At 41.3% G+C, this 27979-nt stretch overlaps 3 protein-coding genes across 4 annotated transcripts; 1 reads left to right on the top strand and 2 right to left on the bottom strand.

Moving 5' to 3' along the window:
* Positions 1-2216: 2216 nt before the first annotated feature.
* LOC120794686 (potassium voltage-gated channel subfamily H member 6) lies at positions 2217-10076 on the bottom strand. Its single transcript, XM_040135939.1, has 12 exons — positions 10004-10076; positions 9288-9445; positions 7603-8028; positions 6966-7359; positions 6477-6676; positions 6113-6365; positions 5822-6015; positions 5594-5702; positions 5098-5367; positions 4533-4713; positions 3752-3956; positions 2217-3653 (listed from the first exon to the last, which is right to left on the bottom strand). Exons 1-12 carry the CDS (start codon positions 10074-10076, stop codon positions 3357-3359), a joined length of 2760 nt encoding a protein of 919 aa, XP_039991873.1. The 3' UTR covers positions 2217-3356.
* A 539-nt stretch (positions 10077-10615) lies between these two features.
* LOC120794574 (translational activator of cytochrome c oxidase 1) lies at positions 10616-14567 on the bottom strand. The gene is made up of 5 exons (XM_040135756.1): positions 14080-14567; positions 13885-13991; positions 13520-13653; positions 12281-12443; positions 10616-11448 (listed from the first exon to the last, which is right to left on the bottom strand). Exons 1-5 carry the CDS (start codon positions 14363-14365, stop codon positions 11239-11241), a joined length of 900 nt encoding a protein of 299 aa, XP_039991690.1. The 5' UTR covers positions 14366-14567; the 3' UTR covers positions 10616-11238.
* Positions 14568-16173: 1606 nt separating this feature from the next.
* On the top strand, positions 16174-26023 carry pth3r (parathyroid hormone 3 receptor). Of its 2 annotated transcripts, none has more exons than XM_040135754.1 (13): positions 16174-16474; positions 20586-20691; positions 22204-22314; positions 22528-22652; positions 23105-23199; positions 23513-23666; positions 23775-23928; positions 24023-24083; positions 24173-24239; positions 24320-24414; positions 24607-24748; positions 24947-24988; positions 25081-26023. In XM_040135754.1, the coding sequence occupies exons 1-13, from the start codon at positions 16409-16411 to the stop codon at positions 25519-25521; spliced, it is 1659 nt and encodes a 552-aa protein (XP_039991688.1). In that variant the 5' UTR covers positions 16174-16408; the 3' UTR covers positions 25522-26023. The 2 variants fall into 2 exon arrangements, with proteins under 2 accessions (XP_039991688.1, XP_039991689.1); XM_040135755.1 differs by having other exon boundaries at positions 23108-23199; positions 25081-25521.
* The last annotated feature ends 1956 nt before the right edge of the window (positions 26024-27979 follow it).

Here is a 27979-nt window from a genome sequence, read left to right as displayed (position 1 = left end):
AAAAGAATAAAGGTAACCCATGTATTATTGATAACTTCATGATCAAAATATTTAAAATAATATTTAAAATATATGTAAAATATTTAAAAGTTTGCTTTTTTGGTGTAAGACAGACTACAACGTTACTTATCTGTTGACTGTTTCTCTAATCTCCCAGAACCGAGGTACAGAAAAACCCCTGTTTTATTTCAAAAGCTACTTTTGCTGGGCTGTTTTTTTGTTTTTGTTTTGTTTTTGTGCCTCTTCGCGAAGCAGGACCCACTGGCCACATCTGTACAGCAGGTACAGAGGTTTTACAGAAAACGCAGTTAGCAGTACTCACACGGAAGTTTGTTTGCAATATGGAGGTTGGGGGATTTGCCCGCAGATGTATTAGTAGTTGCTGCAGAATGAGAGGAGACGATTATCTCAGTGCAAGGTTTTACATCATTGCAGCAACTGACATTGAGCACAAGAGGGAGCCCTTCTTATGCCACATATGTGACCTCCTCTCAACATTGTGCCAGTAAATACATGTTTATCATTGTCTACATTGGAAAAGTAAAATTGTGGGGGGGCTAGGGGGGGAAGAAGAATACATTGTCTGCAACAGTGTGTCTTGATGCTATCATAAAAATGGTCTAAGTCAGAAATTTTCAAATCCCACACATAGGGGTTTTAATTTCTGTTTGAGAAGGTCGTGTTTTTCCTAGTTTATTATCAAATGCAGGACTTCCTGTAGTTTATAATAGGAACAGAAATGAAGACCATCTCTGCTGACAACAGAAGAAATGATTACACTTTTTTTTTACATTTAAGGACAGAAGTACTTGTTGACATCTAGTTTTCCCAGAATGATTCCTGGGATGCATCAGGATCTGATTCAGCTCATGTTTGATGTTGACATAACTAATCAGAGCAGAATGTGCAACGTTGAGAGAAAAAAAAATCTGCCAACCAAGTTCCAAAAAGGGAACCCTGAAGTTAATATCATAATCAAAATAATTTTGGTCAAAACAGCTCGACAACACAGTCACGTGCATTCACTCTAAAATTCCCTCCACTGGCAATCATTGCATTGCTACTGTAGTGCAATACTCTGATGTGCTGCTGATCTTCTGTATTTTGTCCCTCAATTGTTTTATGTTTCCCCCGATCTTGCTTTTTAATGTTTTCATGTCACGCTGAACAAGAAATAACCTGGTGCAAATCTGGTGGAAACCAGAATCAGGCCAGGAACATGTGGTGTTTATTTTCTTCCTGTCTAAATAAGATAAATCGATTCAAATCAAACCTCCTCCCCTCATCTCTGTCTGCGGACGACCACCAAGCTCTAATCTGGGACATCCAGCATATGCCACGGGCCATTGAGGACCCTATACTGGCCTACACAGCCAAGGGAGAGATCAATAACGTAAAGTGGGCCTCAACACAGCCCGTCTGGATCGCTATCTGCTACAACAACTGCCTCCAAATCCTCCGAGTCTGAGCTGCAGACATGAAGAAATGAAGCATCAAACAACTCAAGAACATTCTCAAGCTGAGTTTCTTAAAGGACATTCCTTGTTTACGAAGGACAGAGCAACATGCTTGTATTGGCCTCCTGTTGATACAGATGATGTGTGTAAAGCTCTTATCAGCTGAGTGAGAACTACAATATGTCACCCCTTGAATTTGTGATACTGGACTACCAAGCTGTCCTGTATCAGAAAACTTGAACGAGCACCAAAACAAAAACAAAAGCCAAGTCTCAAGCAATCAAAAAAAGTTTTAAATCTGTTGTCCTGTACAGACATGGACCGAGGTTCAGTACCCCTCAAGCTTTCAGCATGTTGTCTGATGGACAAATTGGTTAGTCAGTTACATGGTTTTCCATGCTACGGCGTACATTTTGTTTTGTCGTTTAAGCCACTACATGATCCTTCAGGATTCATTTTTTGATGCAATTTAGCCATATTTAAAAGTGGATTGAATGTGGTTAATGTGGATTTAAGTGTTTTCCTGTATTCGATTGTATTCTTAAACTTATAATATAATATATATATTTTATTCAACTGAATATAATTTGTGATATGAAAAACATATTAGTTGAGCTATATTAATTATATCCCCAACAATTTACTAGTATTAACTGACCACAATACATATTTCTTTGTCATTTCTGCAACAGTAAGTTTATTCATAGCAATATCATTTTACTTTATACAGAAATAAACAGTCTGTCACAGTTTAAACCACTGTACAGAAATTTTATATTAAGACAACAGTTTACGTTATTTCATAGTGAGGTGACTCATTAACACTGATAAGAATTTATACTAGAGGTTTAGTTAGAAATGATGATGAGTTTGAAAAACTGTATTCTTCCAGTTGCTGTAAAACACTGTCTGAATATATCCTCCAAGATCTGTATAGTATAGAGAGAATAGTTGGTCAAACAGTCAAGAAATTGACATAGATTCGTGAATGTTGCCAGTCCTGTTGGGATGTTGGAATCGGGATTGGACGGAAGACACAAGCCCTGGGAGTGAACAGGAGTCCCATTTGCTGCAACAGTTTCAGTGTGTGGCTATGATGTGTAATTGTTTGCTGAACTTGAAATGAAATTGTTCATGGACTCATTTTCAGAAATTGGAGCCAGATTGATACAGGTGAGGGAGGTCCAGTGAAGTGGCACAAACTGTATGTTGGCAAGTAATTAACCAGGTATTGTAGTACAGAAATACCAGAGATATGTTTGTGGTAATTTAGAAAGCTGTTTCCCTGGTTGCTGTAGCTTCATATTTATTGGACAGTGCTGGGAAGGGTATTGATCTTTTCATCTAACTTTTGGCACGAAAGTAAATAAACGCATTACCCAAAATTTACTTTCAAATAACAATATTGCCGATGGACTCAAAAATAAAGTATCAGTCAGGCTGTAGTCTGTGGGTAGGAGCTCTGCACTGATCAGCAAGGGAAATAATTACTGAGGATTTAAACAGGACCAGGAGTACGACAGATTAGGGATGGAACAGAACTAGTGCTCACAAAACCAAACTGGGATGAAACAAGAAGATGTAAAACATGATTACTGATGTAAAGAAGAACTCCTGTGCCCGCTTCATCATGCACATACTGTAAATTAGCAATTTTCCTCTAGAATGTATAATAATTGTGTTGCAATTGTCACTGAAAGAGCATCTAAATCTGTGTCAAGACTGTTTGTGACGGAAACCCTTGCAGGCCACCACTATCTGATTTTGAGACACTACTTGTTGTCCAAATGTGTAATGATAATTGATTCTTGGACTAGTCCTATGGCTCCTTCCACAGGACGTGTTACTACTGTCTTTCAAAGTCACACTGGTTGCCACGAAAACTTTTACTGAAGGTCCTCAGATGACAGGCAGCACAGGGTCTGACAGGTGTTTCTGGATCTCAGCCAGTCCTGAGGTGATGTCCAGGTTCCCCGGCAGCGAGGGGTAGCGGAGGCTGCCGCACAGCCTGGAGTTCTCCGTGAGGGAGGATTTAACTGATGGCTGGGGCAGCTGCGGGGTTAACCCTGTATGGGTCTCAGTTTCAGGGGTGACGGCCATGAACATGGTGTCATCTGACGCTACAGTCACATGGATACCGCTGGACAGTGATTCCTGGGACTTCTTGGTGAATTTAAGGTGAGTCTGGGTCAAGTTCTAGAGTTAAGAAATCACATACTTTTTAACTTTTATTTCTTAAGTAAAAGGCTAGAGATGAGTTTCTGTTCATGAGAACAGTGACTTTGAGTCCGTACCTGTGTGGGTGCTCTGCTGTCCATCTGTAGGGGAGAAATGGGGTACATGCTGTGCAGCACTGGTGTCCCAGTCCCATACAGGCCAGGTGAGTCAGAAGGGAGGGTACTAGATGATACAGTGCTGTAAGCGGGAGGTACAGGAGCGATCTGCCTCTGGAGAAGCTGGAGAATAACGTTGATGTCGGCTGTCATACGAGTCTCCAGTCTGGGCAATTAAACGAAGAGAATGGCAGAAGAATTTTTATATACAGAAGCTATTTAATGAAATGATTAGTCCGGGACATATGGCTAGAAATTTTAATTAAATGACAGCAAATTGCACCTTTAATGAATCTTAAAGGAGGACTCTCTCAGTTTCCCACTGCATCTGTCTCTGTATTTGCACCACTTTGTTTGCCCTGGTGGAGTTGTCCTGTTCCATTAATATGGTCATAAGCCTTCCTGGCCCTGTTGCGTCCTTCTGCCTGAACACTGAATGCTTTTGCTGGACCTTTCTGGCTGAGACACTTCTAGCCATATATAAATTTCATAAATACCAAATGGCTGACTCTATGTCAGCACTGGCCTTGCAAGGTGCAGGATGATTTAAAACAGTAAAAAAGTAAATAAGTACATTTCAACCCATGAAGTGGCAATTTTATAACCTTGGAGAGAAATGTCAATATCAGCACCCGAGCTGATGGGTTTCATCACAGTACAGTCATATCATTTAGTTTACAGCTCAAAAAAACACGTAAAACTGCACAGTACCTCTTTAAAAAGTGAACAACAGAAAATTCACCTGTTGAGCTGTGAATGTAAAACCTCAAGTCGAGACTCCAGCTCACTGGGCCTTTCTTCTGTGAATGGTGGCGGGTGGTATGAGTTGCGGACAGAAGAAGATCGCCATGCGCGACTGGAAAACTGTTGTGACTGTCGGTCTGGCCAGTACCCATACACTGCTGGCACATTCAAAGATGAAGCTGAGGAAAATAAAAAGACAAAAAATTGGTACAAATTTTTACCCATTTCTCTTGATTAAAGCGCTAAAAAAAATGCTAAAGACACACAGTAGAAATACATAACATTAAAGGGACCTTGTGAAGTTTTTGACCACTAGTGGCACTGTAGGGCAATGTTTTGAGGTAAGTTATGCATTGAACATGTCTGCATGGCCCTGGGATACACACAAAGCACTCAGAATCATGTGCTATTCCAACCAAGACTCCACAGGGTATTTTCAACATTCAAGTCTCAATCCACAAATGCGACACCTTCAGCAGCAGTCCAGCCTTGCTTGTTTAAAAAATACTGGGCAAACACACGCTGTATGTCTCTCCAGGACAGTTAAGGCAATATCCACCTACCTTGGCGGCCCCTGTCCAACACTGCTTCCCTCCCCACTGACGTGCCACTTGGGGGTAGCAGCTGCACTACAGAGGAGGAGTAGTCATGCGTGGCATCCTCTGGAGGATAAAGCTCTACTTTGGCACCATGGGCAAGAGACTTAGCCAGCTCCTCACTGGACTGGGAGCATGGGGATCCACAGCTACAGTGGTCATCCCAGTGGGCCTGGGGAGGTGAGTGACGATGATGGAAGGACTGAAGGGGGTACGAGTCTTCATGATCGATTCCATCTGTTTACAGGAAAGTATTTCAGTCACTCAGTTGCAGTATTTTGTCTATGTGTCTCTTAATCTCACTCAGGATGTCAGGGAGCCAGAGACTGTCCCAACATGGCTCCAATGAATAAAATTAGAAACACCCTGAACGTATCGATCATCAAGCAAGGCTGTTCTATACATTAGTATAGACATTAGATAGAAAGAAAAAATAATAAACCTATGTCACAATATATCTCACCTGGCCTAATTCGGCAGTCCAGGGAATGGATTCTGTGTCTTGGCTTGTGGTGATATCCACAGTCGTCACCAGAATCATCAGTTGTTATTATTGGTGGCACTTGATCAGCCTGATCAACACAGGAGAAAAAGACAGATAATGATTGTGAAAAATCATAGAATACCGTGCTGTGAATTTTAAAATGTCAATATGTTCATTTTTTTTCTTAAAAACCAGCTACCAACGTACATCTCTCAGGTCAAAAGTTATCTCCAGGTTCCTCCAGAAGTTGTCTGCAAAGCTGGGGTAGATATCCAGGACCTCCAGCAGGTCATCCCTCAGGATGCGGTGCAGGTCACAGTAGGTGATGGTGTGCACATCAGAATTGGACTTCCCTGGCTCATCATACAGGTGGATAGTCTCACCAAATGTGTCATTCCTTTCTGTAAGAGCACGAATATTTTTTATTCGAGTAGATAGTGTTTTTGAACTAGGCTTTGGAACATTTCTGAGACACTACATTATAATTAGATATGTTACCTAATATTGCTACCACAACATCATCCCTTATGACCTGGATCGAACCACGAGAGATGAAGAAGAGAGAGTCCAGGATGTCACCGTAGTGGATAAGAGTATCTCCTGGAGGAGCGTGGACTGTCTTGAACCTCATAGCCAAGGCACGCAGACAGGCTTGACTGCCTCCACGGAAAGCCTTACAGTTCTGTAGCAGAGATCTGTTCAAGTGCAAACAGATGTCAGCCTGCAAAGACTCTGGAAACCCCTTCAACACCTGAGTAAGGGGAGACAAAACCACTGAAATATCAGCAATTGGATGCAAAACGTGGATACTGAACAACCACGAGATGTTACAGAGGTAAATATTGTCACTTTTTATGCTTACAGCATTCATGTCAATGCCATTTGTGTATGACCAGGCATGCTGAAAGTACTCCTCCAGCCTTTGGCGCAGGCCACCGGGGATTTGGTGGAATCGGATGAACTCTTTGACTCGCAGCATCTGGGTGTGGTAGCGGGTTGTACCTGAGTACAGCCGCTGGATAATGGCAGACACATTCCCAAATATGCTGGCATACATGAGAGCTGAGTCAGAAGCAAAAGAGGACAAACAAATAACAATGAGCTAAAATTCGGTAAAGGTGCTAAGAAGTTATGAAAACAGGCAGAGCTCATGTTCTGTATGTTAAGGAACTGTAGGAAAATTATGGAGGGGGGGGCAGGAAATGGGGGTTGGTATTTGTTCTTTCTTTTTGCTGAAGAGATGGGAGGGTAGTCTGACATTTCCAAATAAATTATTAATAACGCTATGGAGGGTCTTGTTTTTTTAAAAAGTGAATTTTCGTACAATCCCTAACATTATTATTCAACTCACAGCCAATGACCATGACGCAGATGGAGAAGATCTTCTCAGAGTTGGTGTTTGGAGAAACATTACCGAAGCCCACACTCGTCAAGCTGCTCAAGGTAAAGTAAAGAGCAGTCACATACTTGTCTTTGACCGATGGGCCAGAGGAGGAGTCGCTGTCGTTGTATGCCTTGCCCAGTTGTTCAGCCAGGTTGTCCAGCCAACCGGTCTCTGTGTATGGCCTCTCCACAAAGCCAATGGCATACCAAATGCAGGCTAGCCAATGGGCAATGAGTACAAAGGTGCACATGAGTAAGAAGAGGACAGCAGCCCCATATTCAGAATATCGGTCCAGTTTTCTTGCCACACGGACCAATCGCAGCAGCCGAGCTGTTTTCAGCAGGCTTGTTAAGGTTGCCATCTTTGGTGTCCGTTAACAACAGGGAAGAAGATGTTAGGCAGGAAAATGGCCTTTCAATTTATAGTAACTTTAGAGAACTTAATTAGAAATCATTTAGACAGTCAGTCAATCAGTTTAGACACTTGAGGAGAGCACAACTATAAGGATTACTGCTGAAACAATTTCAGAATTAACACAATGTGAATTTGTTTTTTTCTGGAAAACTTCAAAAAATAAAAGCTTTCAGGGAGGCAGAGTTCTTACCTCATCAGAGCCAGATCTGAATATGAGAAGGTCAAAAGGGATCGCTGCAAACAAATCAATAGAGAACCAGCCTTTGATATAGTGCTTGGCTATCCGGCTCGGCTGTGTGACCACCTCGTCATTCTGGTCCACGTATGTTGTGCGAAGGTTGATGACTATATCCACAATAAACAGCACGTCCACCATAAGGTCCGCCACATTCAGAGGGTTACATGTGTAGCCACAACTCCTATGACGTAAATCCCCATGTTCATCCAAGAGGAAGGCAGCTGAGTAAGGAGTGAAAACAGCTGTGTAGAGGACCAGGAGGAGAATGATCCAATCCCAAAACGCCTTAAAGGGGCTGTAGTGAAGCAAGATCCACCATGCTGTCACTGGCACCTGGAGTTTGTATTCAGGCAGTACATCGGACTCCAAAGAAAGTACCTAAGCATAAAGAATGCAGCAGTATGCAGTGATTCTCAAATACGAACATGCACTTTCAATCTTTCATAGGGAAATCTGAACTTTTAATGTGCACTATTTAGTGTCGTTGTTATGCATTTTGATAAAACAATTTATTCTCCCAGAAGGCAAATGAATGAAATTACACGGAAAATAAAACAGTAAAACAAGTACCATCTCTGAAACAATAAACTGCAATCTCAAAAATATCTTCCTTTCTGAACTAATACCAACCAACAGACCTTTCTAGAAGACATACTGTTTTGACCAAGTTCTTGGTGGGGGCTACATGCTCTGGTTTTGCAACCTTGTAGGTCCAACAAATCCTTGACCATCCTGTCATTGGTGACTCTCAGCGGAGGCGAGACTTGGGTAAAGATTAAATCCAGACAGTAGAATTATTTCCAGATAGCGAAAAAAAAACAACAACACTTGTGCGAACCTAAAGCACCAGTGTGCTGTAATCAACTAAGCAAGAGTTGGCTGAGTGCAGGATGCTGGTGGGCTGGAGGGCTGTAATGATGAATTTGGCGTCACAATCACACAACTGAGTTCATGTGCTGCCACAGTCCAATTTCAAAATAATAATCGCTGCCCTGACGAATCTCACAGACCTCTCGCAGATAGATGGATCTATTAATCAGATACATACATGGATAGTTATAAAAATATAAAGATAGACTATCAAATGGACAGACAGAAAGGGATTAACAAGTGACCCCCTGCGACAAGGTCCCGGGTTGCTGCAAGCACTTCCCTTGCATTTGTTTCATGTCCACCATCCAGCATCGTACAGAGGCAGTGATGCAGAATGCTGGGCCCCAGGGCTGCAGCACTAAGCTCTGAATTGAACTGTGGCTCAATCTAACTTTGTTTTTCACTTCCAGGAGGAAAACATTCAGCTACCAAACCACCTACTGATTTTTCCACTAGGGGGTTAATTAACAGCAGTCTACCATTACGGCAACTTTCTGGAAGCCTCTCAACTTCTTGGAAATCAAAACATTATTAATGTGAGCCCTTTAATGACTGACTGAACCTGGCAAGCCTTGAATACATCATTGGGCATTACAGTCACAGATTTTTACTTGAAATTTGGTAGTGAATGAATAAGTTAATTCACTTTGAGCTCTTAAATTGCCTCTTCCTGGCTTTCAGTCAGTCCAGCTGCACGCCTCGTGAGTATAAACCGATGCAGACAGCCAGCGACTGAGCCCATGTGAGGTTCTCGGCCCCCCTACCTGCGTGACCTTCTCTGTGACGTTCTGAGAGCGGTCCTTCACCTTGGAGGGGCTGAGCAGCTCCATCCTGGGAGTTGGAGGCGAGCGGCAATCGGGACCCCTGCTGCCTGGTCCCCCACTCTTCATAAGGTCTGAGTCAGACATGGAGCTCTGCTGGCCTACAGGTGATGGGGAAAACATGTTTTTATTTATATTTAGGCCAAACAGATCATAAAGAATCCTAAAGAATTGTTTTTTTTCTGTTTTTTTTTTTCTTATTAGAAAATCTCATTATGAATGCAAAGAAGGGAACTACTCAGTAACATTTAATACTCTGTATCCCCCTCTTCACAAATTCCTCTCTGCTCTGATTTCCCAGAATGCTCATTTAGCTGTGCCCCTCCCAAAAATACTGTGCCATCAATTACTGGATAGACTCAATACTAGACTCATAAAGTGTAACTGAGCAGAGAAGAAGTTATAGCGCTGAAAAATGTGCTCTCACCAGTCGGTAATTTCTTCAGTTTTGTAAAGTAATAAACGCAACTCACCTGATTTGAAATCAGAATATCAGGTCCTCCTTGGCTTTCACCACTAGGCAGCCATGACTCAAATATCCTTCCTTCTGAACATCTTTTTTGGGACAAGTGTGTTCAAAAATGTTTACTCTCCTCTCTCATTGTTCATTTTTAGGCAAAACAAATGTGCTTCTGGTTTTTCAGTGTGTGGACACAGACGTCGATGCTTGAACCCTCCACTCTGGCACAGAGCAGAGGACTGGCCTGCAGCTCGCATGCTGCAGCGCAACATTCGCCAACACTGTAAAACAATCAATGCCATGCTATAGCTGAGTGGAACCGACAGGAAAATCGATGACGAGCATTGATAAACAGAGCAGATGGGCACAGAGCCATTACACTGGACTTCCCCATTAAAGTCAAATTACCATTCAATGTTCTTGTACACAGTTCGGTTTGGTAGTGTACATTTAAAATTTAGTTCAGGCTGTGACACACATGGCACCGTGGTGCAAAAAACAAAATGGGCTGGTTAAATGTATAGTATCCGTTCAATACGTTGCATGCATACTGTTAATGTGGGCTCTTATTGACTGCCATGTTGACACTACAGTAATATGAAGGGTTAATGACCTGTGATGACATTGGCCCAAAATGTCCTTCAGCTGTAACCTTCGGCCATCTATATTCTTTTTTGTTTTGTTTTTAAAGAAATAAAATAATATAATGTATACATTTTTGCATGATTTTTCAATAAGGAGTACATCTAATCCTCATACTTTTTAACTAGATAATCAAACTTTTTTGTGGAAAAACCATACCAGACACAAATTATTATTCCAAACAGAAAACTTTTATTTGTGAAACATCTCTGGAGAGGGTCTTTAAATCTAGTTTTTTAATTTGATCCTTGTTAATAGTTGTACATTGTTTCCTTCCTCAACTAGTACAAGTGAAATTTCCTTTCGATGAAACATTTTCATTTCCATGTCTCATGAATTATTGTCCAATAAAAAAAGCTCCTGTTAACAATTTTGACCTACTTTTAAAAGACCTATTTCACAAATTGTGTCTGTTGAAATGAACCATTTTGGGAAAAATACTGAAGGAAAGTGGTGATAGTTTATCCCTGGGATGACTTCTATCTGCTCAAGACCAGTTGCTAATGAACATTTGTAGAAAAGTGTAGTCTGACCACAGAAAATATTTAAGGCAAAACATCACTTTAAATCCAAACAAGGATCACAGTTTAATTTCCCTCCAAAGTTTGTAGACGGTAACAAAATGGCCACAACACTCAGATTTTCATACTAGTAATGTCGTCTCCTCACATGAAATGACAAGCAGTAGTATCAGTACCAACTGACGCACAAGTTTTTCAAGACCTCTCTTTGGGAAATGAAATATTCCACATGCAAGCTGTTCAGTGTCCACCAAGTGTCCAGAGATTGTACTCAGCTGTCAGCCTGGATATTATCCCACACTCGAATTACGTCTGGACAGTCATTGAGAGCCTCTATTAGTGTTGAAGCAGCATGCAGCTGGTCCTGGTCCAGAGGCGAGAGGGTGCTGGGAACAAACTCCAACCCAGAAGACATGATCTGCATTCCTTGCTTCTCCAATGAGGCCCGCACCTTATTCAGGTCCACCATGTCACAAATAAACTGAGGAGAGATCAGTTTAAACTATTAGTTAAACCCTGGTAGGATGCAACTTATTATCTTTTTTATCATCATCAAAGCACATTCAGTCTATAAAATGTAAGAAAATACTAAAAAATGTCCATAATTGTTGCCCAAAATCCAAGGTTATGATTTGGTTGCTTGGCCCTATCAGCAGTCCAAAACCCAACATAGATATGTGCAATTTAAAACGATGTAAAACAGAGAGAAGAAGTAATGTTTGATATTTATACTTGACAGATGACTTAATTGACAGACCAATCAATTTACTGACAAAGCCTTTCGAAGCTGACCTGTGAGAGGGTTGAATTACAATGTTTAATTCTACGAGGAAGGGGTTTATATACTGGTCTTCTTAGTAGTCTGCGGTGGACAATACGACTTACAAAAATCTTATTGGTACGAGGGCCAATAACAAAATTATGCCAAATATGTTGCAAAAATTTACTGATAATTATGTGGCGATAGTGGGGGGAGGCAGAGATGGACAGACGGGTCGCACTAAAGTTTTCTTAGAAACTTCTGCAGTATGGGAAATTTAAACAAGACTGTATGCGTCTCATGCATCATGCATCTCTACAGGATTCAACAGGTGTTTGTTTGTGTCTCCTCAGGATTATATAATGCATCTCTGGGAGTCTGAGTACGGTCATTCACATATTTGTATTCAAATTTAAATTGCAGAGCCCAAGGAGATGGCGCCACTCATGCCTCATCCCCATCACAGCTGCTGCTATTTGCATCTAGCGACATGTCCTCTCATGTGTCTTTAGTGCTCTCCTTAGAGAAGAGAAGATGCCTCTTCACGTCTGACCTGCAGGAGGGGCTGCTCCTCCTCATCCTCAGTCTCTTTGACATCTTCGGCTCCCGCCTCAATGGCCAGCTCCAGAGCTCTCTCCGTTGAGATGGTCTTGGCTGCCGTTGCCACCACCCCCTTCCTGGTGAAGTTGTGGCGGACGCCATCTGACAGCGTCCCTCTGTGGACGAGCAAAGAATTACAACGTCGGCACAAAACAGTCCCATATTAACCTATTTGAACAGATCATTTCTGTTTAAAAGCATAAACCTTGTATATTTGTATTCCGTACCTTTTGTTTTGTACTTCCAAGATAAGCTGTTTGTGAGTTATTTTACTTAGCTACGGTCGTGTATCTTTAACTGTAACAGCTAATGTAATGAATCTTTCTCTAAAATGATTTAAAAAAAAAAAAAAAAAAATCACCAGATTAAGCCGTTAAGATCTCGCACAAACAACTAGCCGAGAAGTTACACATAGTGCTCACCAACAATTATCTATTGCATGACAGTGATGCATGATTTTATTAAATGCTGTATCGTCATTCATTTGCTTCTGTGCCAACAGCTTGTCGTCCAATACAAATGATCTTGCAGGGACTATAGAGTGCACAGCGCTATCCACAGTTATCTTTAGGGACATCTAGTGGCTACTGGCATTTGCACAACACCCACTGTAACATCTTCTATTACCAGTTCATATGATGTATACCATGCATTTTGTACATTATTATTATCAATGCATTCTTCATCTAAATCTTCCTGTATTTCTGACCGTTGTATGATAATACTGCTTAAAACCTGCCTATTCCACAATCAGATCCACTCCTATCTTGTTTTATCATATCACTGACAATTAGTGCAAATTTAAGGATTTTCTTCCTCAGTCATGTTTTGTTTGCATTATTGATTATTGTGAATGTGTAAGCACATTCTCAAGTATTCCCTTCAGATGAGTCAAATAGCATTTCTGTAGGATTTTACCATCAGTTGAGGGCCAGATGTTTGTGATGCCACTGAGGGGAATATACTCCACCAGAGAGTGAGAGGCAAGAACACAACTTTGTAACTTTTATCCATCTGTCAGCTCACAGTACGTGGCACCGTCCTAAATGGCCTGGTGATCTTGAATGTCAAGCAGATCACAATAACACTAAGGATTACCCATCAGTGTAGAGTATTTCAGCTATACAGTCACAGCAGACTACTATTATTTATTTAAAAAAAAACAAACAAAAAAAAGCCAGCCAGTCCTGACCCATTCTTGTTAAGGAGGCGTTTAATTTCCTGATTGCTGCGGGAGTTGTTGTCAGTGAGGACCTCGATGAGCAGGAGACATCCACCGGGTCCCCGAGCTTCAAACGTGTGCTGGGACACTGGTTTAGCCTTTTCCTATAGAGCCAGGAGAGAAGAAAAAGACAAATTAGTTTTGTGCAGCATATTATTAACTTTTTGGGGAAAAATGGTGTTCATCTTTCCAGAGACTAGTAGTATCTATGCCAATTGTGCCATCTATACCTGGATGGCCCAAGAACTTACTAAAACACTTGATATTATTCTGGTTTTTATTTTTTCTCTCTTTAATTTTTCACGTATTTTCCTGTGGCAGTGTTGTGAACCTACCACACTCTTGATTGCAGCCTCTATGGATGCTTTGGGCATATTTTTGTTCCTGCACTGCTCCAGTATGTGTGCCAAGTTTATATTCAGGTCTGGGTTCGATCCACCATCTGCGGATGAAACCAAATTTCAAAGTAGGTACAGTCCACAAGTCGATGCTCCAATTGTAGAAATGACACGAAAACACTCCGGCCTCACCTTTCACAGCTATTTTTATCATCATGCCAAACTTCATAAACATCCTTCCCCTGGCCTCGTCTTTGGGTCCTTTAATGTGTTTCACCTTTGACCACTTGTTGTGTCCGGCGCACAAGGCGGAGCAGAGCTGCAGCGTCCTGACAGAAGAGGCCGTCCACGGGGGGGCCAACGCACATGGAGCCGGCGGCAGGACGGACTCCAGCGGGGCCGGGCACCTGCCTGAAGCCACAGCCAGTCTCCGGGGGAGCAGGGCCCGGAGAGCCCTCTGCACCGCCGCCCCCGTCATGCCCTTCACAAGCACCCACACAGTACTAAAGAGCCTCAGTCTCCGCCAGCAGGCGAGGCCTCTTAATTTGACAGACCGTTGATATTAATCTCGATAAATGGATGAAACCCTCTAAACTACTCTAACTTACAGTTCTGACACGTCTGGGGAACACGCAGCTGCTGGTGTCCTTGTTGTGAACCCGGCAGTTCCGGGTTGCTGTGACGTCAGAAACCGACCTTTTCAAAATAAAAGTTCAATCCGGCTTCACACTTGAGGTTTGACATGATAATGAAAGAATGTTTCAAATATGTTACAACAACAACAACAACAACAACAACAACAACAACAATAATAATAGTAGCAGTAGTAGAAGTATTAGTAGAGGCAATGGAGTAGTTACTGCTGCTGAAGACTGTGAGATGTGTTGAACACCTCCTGAAAATCCAGTAAGTGAACCTTGAGCCAGAATTTTTCTTTCTTTCTTTCTGTTTTTCTTTTCCCTTTGGCAAAAATTATTACATTTACAATTACACGATTACCATTTTTGCATTATGTCTTGTTTTGTTTTATTTTTGTCTTAAATTGTCATATTTTTTTCTCGTCCCGAGTCAGCATGGTAATAGAGTATGTCTTGTCTCCCAATCTGTGCTGAAACTAAATAAATGCATTACACATTACCTTTAAAAATGTAATATTGTTTAATTATTTTGCAAATATCAGTAATGTAATAAAACAAGCTCTTGTAACATTTAAAACATTAGGGTGACAGATCTTTTCAGGCACTACTGTAGTTCCAGCTATTTCATGTCAAATATTCACAAGCTGTGGGCAAGCTCCTCATCTAATAAATATATATTTTTTAATATTTTACTCCCATGCGAGTTTTGCTTTCGGTTCATAGTCTGGGCATTTTTATATATTTATTCTCATGCGAGTTCTTCCTATAGTTTCAAAGGTTCCTCATTCATTGTTAGTTGTACTGAATGTGGAAACTTAAATAAATCCTGAACCATGGGAACTTTAAATTTCTTTGAGGACCCCTGGGTGTTTCTGGTTGAGATTTGGAGCCACTGTGGAATATCAGCACACAAGTCTAACAGCTGGTCTCAAAAATAACAGCAACACCAGCCCCAATATTGTACCGCTTTCCCATATCATTTGAGTATTTGTTATATCTGCTACTGTCATGGAGGTTCACTGTAGAGATTATAGTTTCCTCTAATCGATACATACGGTAGTTAGTGTAAGTCTAGTCTGTATTAGTGTCCTCTGAAATGTCCTATCGTGGGAACTGGTGGAGATATGTTGGTCTATTCCCACGGGACCAAAGATTATTAAATGATACTGCTTCTATTTATGATGATGGAGTATAATAATAGGACCCGGTCTTTAGTCAAGGCGCATTGATTCAATAACCAGGAACATGCTGCATATACTGAACTCCTGAATAACGTATCTGAATGTGGGATCATTATATGAATAATTATCCAAGACTACTTTGTCCGGAAAAAACTGGGTTAAAGGAGACAAGATAATGACAGATGACCACACCAGAGGTGCACAAAGGGTTAAATGTGATGGAAGCCACAGCCAATCAAGGCCAACCCATCTCCAATAGACAGCAGTCCAAAGAACTGCAAAAGGAGGAGGTTTCTGCCACAGTGCTCATCTCTCTCTTCCTCACAGAAACCTTCTCACACCACACACTGACTGCAACATGGCCCCTCAAACCTGATTAGTGATGTCCACTGAGCTTCAAGAAGAGAACTGGAAAAAGGAGACATTTCTGAAACATCCTTCCTGGATGTCAAGAGACCCCCCCCCCCCCCCCCCAAAGCTCAAGAAGACCCTAAAAGGCAGTTCTTATTGACTGATAAAACGGGAAAAAAAATCATAGAAAAATAATCATAGAAGGAATACTGATGAAGCACCGGAGAAGAAGAACGGTCTTTAACTGTGGGATACAAGTTCCTTCAACACAACCTGAGGAGGATAAAATGATCTGAGAGTGTGTGGAAAGTTGTATTCCGTTCTGTTTAAGACGACAGTAGAAAAGACGTTATGTTGTGTGCTCAGGGAATTGGTGCCTTGGCTCTTTTCTACTGTGTAATAACAGTGACTGCACTGGTAAGTGTACTCTGCTTATCCTGATTATTTGGGTGATTGAGTTATTGACTACTTCATTGATTAAATGGGCTAAATAACTATTAGTTTTCCTACACTGATCAATTCTTTCTTTGTTTCTACTAAATTTTGCCAGACACTAAGGGTAAAACAGTTTCTTTTTTTTCTTCTTTTACTTTTAGTCTCTCTCACTAAACAGAATTTAAGCGTGAATATTAGCAATACTTGAACAGTTTTTTGTTTTGTTTTATAATTTGTGAAAACACAAATTCTATTTATTCAGAACAGAGCTTATTGACAGAAATAATAATATTCTTATATTTGTACTGACAGGTTGGTGAGCACAGCAGCAAGTAAATTCTCAGTCTCAGTGTTATCAAAGGATGGTTTATTAAGTTCTAAATTTAAACTTTTCGCACCGTAGCATCATATCTTACACTTTATTATGACAGTGAGTCAGAAATAACACCCCTATACTGCTGCACTTTGGGCCAAATATAGAAACTTTCATGTATCTGTGACTCTCTTTGAGCTTTTGGATTTTGGACAGCAAGACTGACCATAGACTAGTGGTGTAGCTTTATACTTTTTTTACAAATGAGATGATGTGAAGTAACATTTTTTGAATATTTATATATATATATATATATATATGTGTGTGTGTGTGTGTGTGTGTGTGTGTATGTGTGTGTGTGTATACATATATATATATATATATAGTTTATTTCCAAATATAAAACAAAGTCAAATCACATAGCAACGAAGCCACATCATGCAGACAGTCAATGCCATATCAGAAAAAATTAAGTAACTGTCTGATAGTAACTGCCTACCATTGAAAGGCAATTAAATCATTAGGTCTTTAGAGTTGTGAGTTTTTTGCAGCACAAACTTTTGCTAAAAAGAACAGCAACAAAAAAACCTAACTAGAACCCAATATTTAACAAAAATAGCAAATGATTTATGTGACAGTTTGTAATTTTGTCTGCAAAATCTTATGTCAAAGTAGGAATATTACTTTAAAAAAGTAGGGGATTACAAAAGCAACACACACATACTTATGCAAACAATGAGTAACCATCTCTGAAAATATTAGAATTATTATTTTATTCAGGGCCCATGAGTTTTTGGGAGAAAATATACATCAGACATCCCCCAGACTGAGACAAAAACACATCACACCAACACTACAGCAGTAGTGAAACCGAAACATCTGCCCTCAATCTCCTTCCAAACCTCCATCAGCTCCGATCCCTTTAACCTTTCACCCACTGAGGCATGACCCTCCTGCAGCTCACTCTAACCACCGTTGCGTCTGAGCGTCTTCTCTTCATCTTCCCCGGGTCGATCCTGAGCAGCGACGTCAGGCAGACTTACAGCCTCCTGCTCAGTCAGCCTGAAAATCACTTTACATGAAGCAGAGGCCTGAAAGAGCAAATTCAATTATGACACAAAGCCAACGGGATGTCTAAGACTAATTGTTTTGCAAACACTCCCTGTCCGTCAGCAGAAAACACTCCTGTCCAGAGAAAAGTGAATGACTTGTCTGAATTGACCTAGATGTATTGAAATTTGCTGCTTGTCGATGTACTGTAGGATGTTTTGTTGAGGCACAGGTGGAGGACTTTGTTTCACGTAGAACTTGAATACCGCCAATAATCGACATGCGTTGAAATGAGATTATGGACCCAGAAAAACACACATATATACACACACACACACACACTATAAGCATTTTCATCACAGCCACGGTGTATCCACAGTCCACTATACAACAACAAGTGGTTTGAGCTGCTCTACATGTCTGTATTGACTTTTGGCTGGGAGTCCCCTCCCAAAACAAATCACTGGAGGAAATGATAGCTGTTCAGCTTTCTGAGTGCAACAATACTCCAAACACTGTAGACCCATTGGCAGTTTATTTTAATGGCCTGTGCCAAGAACATTAGTTATCACATACTCATCAATACAAATTGTTCCACTTGGGCTTCGGTCTGTTTAACAAGAGTGAGAAGTTTTGTTTAGCTTGCAAGAAAGACGACTGTGAGAGGAAGCAGTGGAAGTAGCAAACTCAGATCCTTTATTTAAATAACAATTCCACAGTTTAAAAATACTTCCATACCATACAAAATTCACAACAAAAAAAACGTATTTAGTACCTAAGTAAAAATGCCTAAGTATTATCGGAAAAATGTACTTAAAGTATCAAAAGTAAAAAGTGCTAAGTCTGCAGGAAACTTGACCCCGTAACTGGAATATTATCAGATATTACGTTATCAGATATTTAATACTGATGCAGCTGGGTTTTTTTTTTAGCCATACCAACAGCATGACTTTAGGGACGGCAATCTCAGTCTGTCGCTGGTCCGCCAGGTTGGTATAGACTAAATATGATCTAGTTGTCAAATACAGTCCAAAAACTAAATCCCATCAGCCTCAGTTGCACTTTGCGTCTAGCAAATTTTAGCATGCTGGCACGCTAAACTAAGATGGTAAACATCGTAAATATCATACCAGCTTAACAACAGCATGTTAGTTGTCACTGTGAGCATGTTAACGTGCCAATGTTCACATTTAGCTGCAAATAAGTAAGTTATTCTTGTTTACTGCAACTTAATACAGTCACTGTAGATACAGTGTAGTAGATTAGTCCACTGGTTCTTAGCCTAGGGGTCGGCCCCCTCCAAAAGGTCACAAGATCAATCTGAGGGGTTGTGATACGATTAATGAGGTAGGAAAGAAGAAAATGTATAATTCGAGTCTTTTGTAATATTTGTGAAATATTGAATGATTTTACCTCTAACAGTTATTTAAATGAAACGATTGCAGAACTTTAGAGCGGTGAAATTGCTTACAACTTACAGACATTTGAAACACGTCAACAGGTAGACATGGTATTTTTGTAAAGAGTTTGGAGGCCACTGGTTTAATCTTTACAATGCAATTGTTTTTTTTAATGTAAAATCTTATCTGAAAAGTAAGTAGTAAGTGCGCCTGTCAAATAAATACAATACATGTACAATATTTAAAAAGGATAAAGTAGCAGAAAATGGATATACACAAGTAAAGTGCAAGTACCTCAAAACCGTACTTAAGCACTGCTGAAAGGACAAAGCTAAAGTCCCAGAAGCAAATTCATGAGTCTGGATGTTCTTTTCTCACCTCGACCCAACTTTTGCTTTGGTTCCTTTTCTTTCTTTGTAACTTTTCTGTTTTATCATCACTCTCTCACTGCTCTGCTCTGTCTGGCAAAGCGTTCTCATGTGAGTTCTCTGGTTGACTCACTGCTAGTTTTGCTGCTCTGTTGTGAAATGTACCCAGGAACACAAAGTTTCTTGTGTAGGCTAGCTCTCACCAGCATGGCCGAGGTCCTGAGGACAAGGCCCCCATGTGGCCAAAGGCAGAAAAAGGGGTTGGCGGGGGATCATCACATACCGCACCCTCACACAACTATTTCACAACACCTGGAGGCAGCACATCGGATCCTTGGGAGTGTTTGTGGTTGGAAGGAGACTTCAGAGAGTTTTTATTCCAGAACTTTTAATGTCTGTGGGAACCTTAACAGATGAATAAATGTGAGGACAAAAGCTGCTCCAATGAGCAGAAGTTGCTCTTGAGGCTTTGACAAATAACAACCCAGTCAGGCACCTGAAGATACATTATAGCCAGTTTGTGCTTGAGTAAATGAGATCTTTTTTAAGTAAAGGAATGGCTGCCTGGAAGGAAGGAATACATCCAAAATCTAAAACTGCATAGCATGCGTTGAACAATGCACTAAAACTAAAGAAAACACTTATTTGGACCTTTAAGGCACTGCTAAGTGGTTAGAATCTGTTCATAGCAGATACATGATATGATTTATCATGTTAATTGTTCTTCCATTGCTACAAATCAGGTCACTTACCTGTTGTGTACCATCTAAGTTATTATACAGAGTTTGGTGCATACATACACTCTGGTGCAGGCAGTGGGAAACTACATTTCTATTCCATGCCATGCACAGTAAATGAACTTGCCTGCTTATATTCCACATATAGCACTATATGGCATATCTTGCATATTTGTCTGAACCATTTGACGACTCTCTCTCTCTCTCTCTCGCTCTCTCCTACAGATAGACTCTGATGATGTCATCACCCGAGACGAGCAGATCTACGTTCTGATTGGTGCTCACGCCAGGTGTGAAAGGAACATCCAGGCACAAATGGCCCTGGTTAAAGGTTTGTGTGCTGCCACTGATAACTTTATTCATCGGAAATAAGGACAGGAAAGTGTTTTGCTTGGTTTGAGGCAAGTTCGATCCCAGCATGTGTCAGTCATCAGCTCTGTTCCTTATTTGTTGTGTCAAAACACTGAACATCCTAAAATCGCTCTCTGCAAGGAGAAATGTTGGCTCCACCCCTAAAAGTTTGTAAAAATATGTATATTCTAAACTTTTATCAGTGGTTGTGAACTGGTTCTATGAGTTCAGTGGGTTTTTAGTTGTGACACATTACCAATCTGTTAACATCTAATTCAAACCTTAACTCCTGGTAAAAACTCAACTCTGGGAATATGTTGATTATGATGACTGAGTTGAAAGGTTTTTTCCTCCTTTTATAATATTCAAAAGCTCTCCCTTTTAGGGAAGTAAGGATCTTTACTCAAAAGCTCTCCCTATTAGGGAAGTAAGGATCTTTACTAAGTGCCCCCAGATAGGTCAGCGAGTGCACGTCCAAATATATAATCAGAAACTGATGATTTATTTAAGATCAGATACAACACCCATCCAATATCCTGCTGACTGGTACCGCTGTGATTACAGAGTTGAATGTAGGTGCAGACAATAGCGGGACATTTTTAACTGAGACTATGACGTAGAGGCTGATGAACGTGTTTCCAGATCTGATGATTCAATGGTGCATATGAAAATAAATTTTATAAGATGGAGCCTCGGTGAGAACACTAGGTAGGCAGAAGAAAGGCACAGTGAGCAGTCATGGTCGAGTGAGACAACGTCTTATTTTCTGACATGAACTACAGTAACCCAATGTCACAATCCTGCATCCCACCTACATGGACAGATTATGACAGATTATTTCATTGGCCCCCACACACGTACACATAAAGTGCCACCACCACCACTACCCACCCCACATTGTTTGTGGTTATTTTGCATCTTTTTCTGTGGTATTTTGCAGGTTAGTTGTCACTCTAAACCTCTGTTGTTAGTTGTTACTCTGCTGGAGTTGAGGAGAGGCCGTCTAAATTGTCTCCAAAGCTTCCTGCCACAGCAGGTCCACACTGACAGTCCACTCTATGTCGTAAAATAATATGGAATGGGAAACCATCCATAGAAAGTGGTGAAGCAGGTTCTATTTTCTTGAAGGAATAGTGCAATACTTTGGGAAATACGCTTATTCGCCTTTTTGCCGAAAATTAGCTGAGAGGATTAATGAGTGAGCTTTAGAGGTACTGGTGGGCAGATTTTGTAAATTTTGAACAGAGCCAGGCTGGCTGTTTCCCCCTGTTTCCAAGTCTTTATGCTAAGCTGAGCTAAATATATATATCAGATTGTATTTGGTATCAGCAGATCCTCACTATCAAAGGATCAAGATTACTACTTTTGCATGAGCCATGCCTTGGCCTCTGGGCCTGTTTGCAGTAGGCCTGTCCCACATTGATGTAAACTGTATGGATGTTCCTCCACTTGATATAAAATGGCTAACATCTGTTTCCCTTTATTTGTGAAGAGGGTGACTGCGTCCCAGAGTGGGATGGGATCATCTGCTGGCCACGGAGCGGAGCGGGTCAGCTGGTCTCAGTGCTGTGTCCGGAATACATCTACGACTTCAACCACAGAGGTAGGAGAGCTCAACAGTCAAGTGTGTCAGATGACACACAGTCCTGATGAGACACTAACATGAAGCACTAGCATGTAAGCCTTTCCCTTGCAGCCTATGGAAGCTATAAGGATCTACCTGCGTTCGTGAAAGTTCAGACATGTCTTTTGTATCACAGACTGTTGTTTTAATGTTCTACTGTCCCTGACTATGTCCTGCACCCCTGTGGCCCAGGGCGAGCCTACCGCCAGTGTGATGCATCGGGAAACTGGGAGCAGGTGTTCAGTATCAACCGCACTTGGGCTAACTACACAGAGTGCACCGCATACTTGACCTCCAACCACAGGAGCCAAGAGGAGGTGTGTACATGTGCATTTGTCTAACTGTTTATGTAGACTGTGTGTGATCTGGCTGAATGTGCATGTTTGCACATTTGTAAACACTAATCTGGTCAAAAAAGACATCTCAAGCTGCAGTTTGTAGATGCCTTTTCAACGCCAGCGTTTTCTCAGCGGCTGGTTAAGGTGGACAGACTGTACTTCTTCATACAATAGTGAAAATATTCTGCCACCTAACAGCTTCCGCCCATAGATTGTTGTACTGACAGTATTATGGAGCGTTAGTCTGAATCCAGCAAATGTGTTACATCATTTTGATTTCATCCTGAAATATGTTCAATTTACTAATGTTTGCAGAAAAATTATGCACTGCTGTTTAGCTTCAGCATGCTGACCTTGTGTTTTTCTGGTCTGTTGCATCTTTAAGGATCTGCACACATGCACACCCTAAGTATGTTTTTGTTTTGTTTCAGAAGGTGTTTGAGAGACTCCATCTCATGTACACTGTTGGCTACTCCATTTCTCTAGCATCGCTGTTGGTAGCAGTCTCCATCCTCTGCTATTTCAAGTAAGAAACAGAAAACCAGAAAAAGTGATCCACAACTCTGCCTTAAAATAATTAGCACCTGTAGTCCATTGCCTCCATCTTCAACAATATACACCTGAAAGTATTTGTCCATAAAACTGAGAAGAGATTATTAATATTGCTTTCATAAGCCCCTGAAAGAGGCATAAAAAAATCACGCAATAATTTTTTTAAGATCACTATAAGACATTCATCAATTTTCAGTCTAATTTCTCTATCTCTCTCTCTCTCTCTCTCTGTCACACACACACACACACACACACACACAAACATATGCACTCTCAAATATTTCCAGGCGTCTCCACTGCACACGCAATTACATCCACATTCACCTTTTCACCTCCTTCATATGTCGAGCAGTCAGCATTTTTGTGAAGGACGCTGTGCTCTACTCCATATCTGATGACATTAAGGCTGAGCCTGTGTTCACTGCACAGAAGCCCCATATGGTAAACCATATAATTTTTTATATTCACCACCAGTTATCCATAGCTTTGCTGACTATATTATTGTATCCACTTTCCAGCACTTTGTGACCTGCTGTTCTGTGTCCTCAGGCCGGTTGTAAAGTTGCTGTTACTCTCTTCCTGTACTTCCTGGCGACCAATCACTACTGGATCCTGGTGGAGGGGTTGTACCTACATAGCCTAATCTTCATGGCCTTCCTCTCCGACAAGAACTACCTGTGGGCCCTCACCATCATCGGTTGGGGTAAGCAGCATACCCTGTTGTCAAGTGCAGAGCTAACGGCGAATTATCACGATAATAATTTCTCTGTTTTTTTTTTTCTCTCCGCTCATTTTAGGTGTTCCAGCTGTGTTTGTGTCCATTTGGGTCAGTGCACGAGCATCACTGGCAGACACGCAGTGAGTCATGTCATGCATTTTTGTGTCTAGATTTAACAGGACACCTGTATCACAAATGCTTTCTTGAACTCTAATATCTCTGCTTTCAGATGTTGGGACATCAGTGCCGGAAACCTGAAGTGGATCTATCAAGTTCCCATTCTGGCAGCCATTGTTGTAAGGGAAAGGAATTTACATTTAATTGCTCTTAAAGGGTTTCTGACACTTACTGTATGTCTTCATATCTGCCCCTGCAGGTGAATTTCCTCCTCTTCGTCAACATAATCCGAGTGTTGGCCTCTAAACTGTGGGAGACCAACACTGGTAAACTGGATCCTCGACAGCAGTACCGGCAAGTGTTCACTTATCCCTCCAAGAACGATAAGCTGAACAGACTCATGGTTACGCTAATTAAATTTTTTCCCTCTTAGTTTAAAATTCCCCACAAAATCTTTCGACCGACTACTAGGCCACCATCTACTGACAAGGGAGGGTCTTTACAAACACGAAATCACTGCATGAATGTTTGTCTCTTTATCGGCAGGAAGCTGCTCAAGTCCACATTAGTCCTCATGCCCTTGTTTGGAGTTCACTACATGGTGTTCATGGCTCTTCCCTACACTGAGGTCACCGGGCTGCTGTGGCAGGTGCAGATGCATTACGAGATGTTCTTCAACTCTTCCCAGGTCAGAATACACATTTACAAGCATTCACACTCTACAAGCAGTTATTGCTTTAATCGTTCTTTTAGGTAGGAATACAATTACTTTTTCAGTATTCAAATACATTGACAAATATTCCATTACTATCCTCCTCTACATCGATGATAAACAGTGATGACGGTGTACTTCTTTTTTAACAAGATCTCAATTTGCTCTTTCCAGGGCTTTTTTGTGGCTTTTATCTACTGTTTCTGCAATGGGGAGGTAATAAATCCATAATTTTGTTTTGAACAATAAACTCAGATTTACTCAGGTAAAAACTAACTTTCTGCTTGTCTCCTTCCCCCTGTTCTTAGGTGCAGGCAGAGGTAAAGAAGGCGTGGTTGAGACGCAGCCTCGCTCTGGACCTCAAACAGAAAGCCAGGATGACCAGCAGCGGCGGTGGAGGCAGCTGTTACTACGGCGGCATGATGTCACACACCACCACACACAGCGTCAGCTTGTCTGCCGCCAATCCCAGAGCGCTTTCCTTCACCGGAGGTGTGGTGGGATCAGGGGGAGCTGCGGGTGGCGGGTCAGGGGCCAGGCCGCCACGCCACACCTCGCTCCACCCCCAAACCAGCCTGCCTGGATACGTGCCTGGTGATACTGAGACCTCAGGAGTTTTTGCTAGGCATGTCAGAACCAGCAAGGGAAATAATGACTCCAAAAGTCATGGAGTACCTTCAACCCAAACCCCTGGAGCAGAAGATCCAGACAGCTCCTTATCTCTGAAAGAGCTGGAGACCATCTTGTGATTGTCTTGATACTGTCTGTGGGTCAGATGAGCAGAAAAGAAATGTTGGACTCATTCGCAGTAGTGGATTTTTCTGGCTTCATCTGATTAGAGCGGTCATCTGTACAAAATCCTCTATGTTGAGGCACAGAACTGATGACCCACCAAAGCAGACATCTTAAGGATTTACTTGCATTGAGATTGTTTTGTTGAGGTCAAGAATGAGCTTTCAGTCTCAACTTGTGAGCCAGCTTCAATGAGAAGTCCTTAAAGTGCTTTCAATTGATGTAAAAGAAATGTGAAAAAAAATATAAATGAAGCTAAGTTATCTGTCAGGATGTGATGCTGTAGAGAATTCAGAAAAGTCAAAGGACAGACCTGGATGTTGAGACGGTGAGATTTTTTTGTGATTTTTTCTCCCTCCTCACTTCGTTGCTGTGTTGGATTTTCCAAGCAAGACTGGCTGACCCCAGTTCAAACTGCACTTACGTGTGTGTCTGTGTTTGTGTGTGTGTGTGTGTGTGTGTGTGTGTGTGTGTGTGTGTGTGTGTGTGTGTGTGTGTGTGTGTGTGTGTGTGTGTGTGTGTGTGTGTGTGTGTGTGTGTGTGTGTGAGCAGCCACTGTCTCTGAATCTGCTGTAGTGATCCTCCCTTTTTCCAAATATTGACCTCCAGGTACCAGTGACACAATTACGACGGAGGAAACACCATAAATATAAACCTATAAATAGTTACCCTAACAAGCCAACTGTCGTAATTTGATTATTTTTGACATTTCGTCGTGTCAAGACAGGTAGGGACCCTGTCTGCACCTTTGTTGTTGTCCTCTGTTGTCTACTCAGCCCCGTTTATCAGTCTGACAGGACCCTGAGGGCTGATACACAAACCTTTTGCCCCTCACAGGCCAGACCCCGACTCAACACCTAACCTCTGCCCTGAATGCCTTCACAACACCATCCAGAATTTCACACACTCCCCTCGGGCGTCGGCTCAGAGCAAGAGGCACCTGAGCTGCCACCAGTATTCACAAGTTTAACAGAGAGGAAACTGTGCCTGTAAATATTTTGGGACTGTTTGGTGTCCAGATTACTGTTCTGTGTTTATATGGTATGTACAGTGTAAGATAAATATGATCATTTTTATGAGAGTTTAAATGTTTAAATGTATAAATGTTTTGGGAGTATGCCTTGAGAATTTAAATAAAGTGAATTGAACTGAACTAAACAGAATGGAAATTATTTGCTTACTTCTACCACTGCAGCTGTATGATGTGTTCTTTGGCTCTGGAGGAGCTTCCAAAAGGTCGAATAAAACAAAGCCAAAAGGCTTATCTCAGTTTGGGCTTGAGACCTGCCTTACAAAATAGAGGTGTTTTTGTTGTTTTGGAGCTTATCTCATGACTAAAAGTAAGGGTATCTTCAATTCATCCATTCCTTAAAAAAATCTTTCTCTTGGTTGTCCCTAATTTTTATGGAAGTGTGTTACTAAATTATTGTGTCTCTTTAGGTGATTACAGAAGATACTAAAGGTCTGTCCCCTGTTGCAATGTTGAAAACACTGCACGTGAAAATGCCCTCAATGGTTGTTGCAACCTGGAAAGTCAAATTAGATTTTGCGGAAATGGAACCAATTATCAAGTAATAGTGTGTGTGTGTGTGTGTATTTGTTTTTGAGCTTTAGACCATCAAGGCCCTCTAAACACACAGGGGAAAGTGGGTAGCATGAAAAGAACACAGGGTCATTTTTATGGCCCTTAACAAACATGTGGTTACTGTTAGAAATAAAAACAATGCACAGTTATGTTGGAGCATAGTCTGACTTTCTTCTGTTTGTTTTTAGGGGAATTTAAAATACATAGAGCACATTACTGTGACACTGAAGGAGATTTGTAGGTTACAGACTATTGGTGACCATTTCACAGCTCTAATCTTGTCAAAATAGGAATATGAAGCATCAAAACATATGGTGCACCAAACACAGCATGCATGAGCGATTAAACCTCCAAAAGGACAAAAAAAAAAAAGCCCCTGAACCCCCAACCCCCACCCAACAATGTATGGTGGCAACCAGCTGTCAGTTCGTTTGGGAGGAAAAGATTTGGGACCCAAGTGTCCCTAGGAGCTTTTTGATTACACTTTCGATTCAGCTCAACTTGTTTCAGGCTCCAGATACACAACAAAAATCTCTGCTGGCAGTGGGAGGAGGAAAAAGAAGAGAGGGAGGAGAGTGACGAGGAGGCCCGTCAGAAATTACAGCAGGAGGAAATGATCCAGCATGATGACTGCAGTGGTGGCGTTGATGATATCACCCTTATTGTACTGTACTTTTCATTTACAAGACTTCCAATAAAAGCTGTGTGGATCTGAATAATATCTGGCTGCACAGCATGAGTATGTCATTACCGACCCATCAGAGGTTTTAATATTTGAGGCTTTAATATTTGATACATTCCACGATGCATATAAATGATACATAAATACC

The sequence above is a fragment of the Xiphias gladius genome, chromosome 9 (genome assembly GCF_016859285.1).
Source record: "Xiphias gladius isolate SHS-SW01 ecotype Sanya breed wild chromosome 9, ASM1685928v1, whole genome shotgun sequence".
Taxonomy (NCBI): Eukaryota; Metazoa; Chordata; class Actinopteri; order Istiophoriformes; family Xiphiidae; genus Xiphias; species Xiphias gladius.
This window is presented reverse-complemented; position numbering and strand designations above follow the sequence as displayed.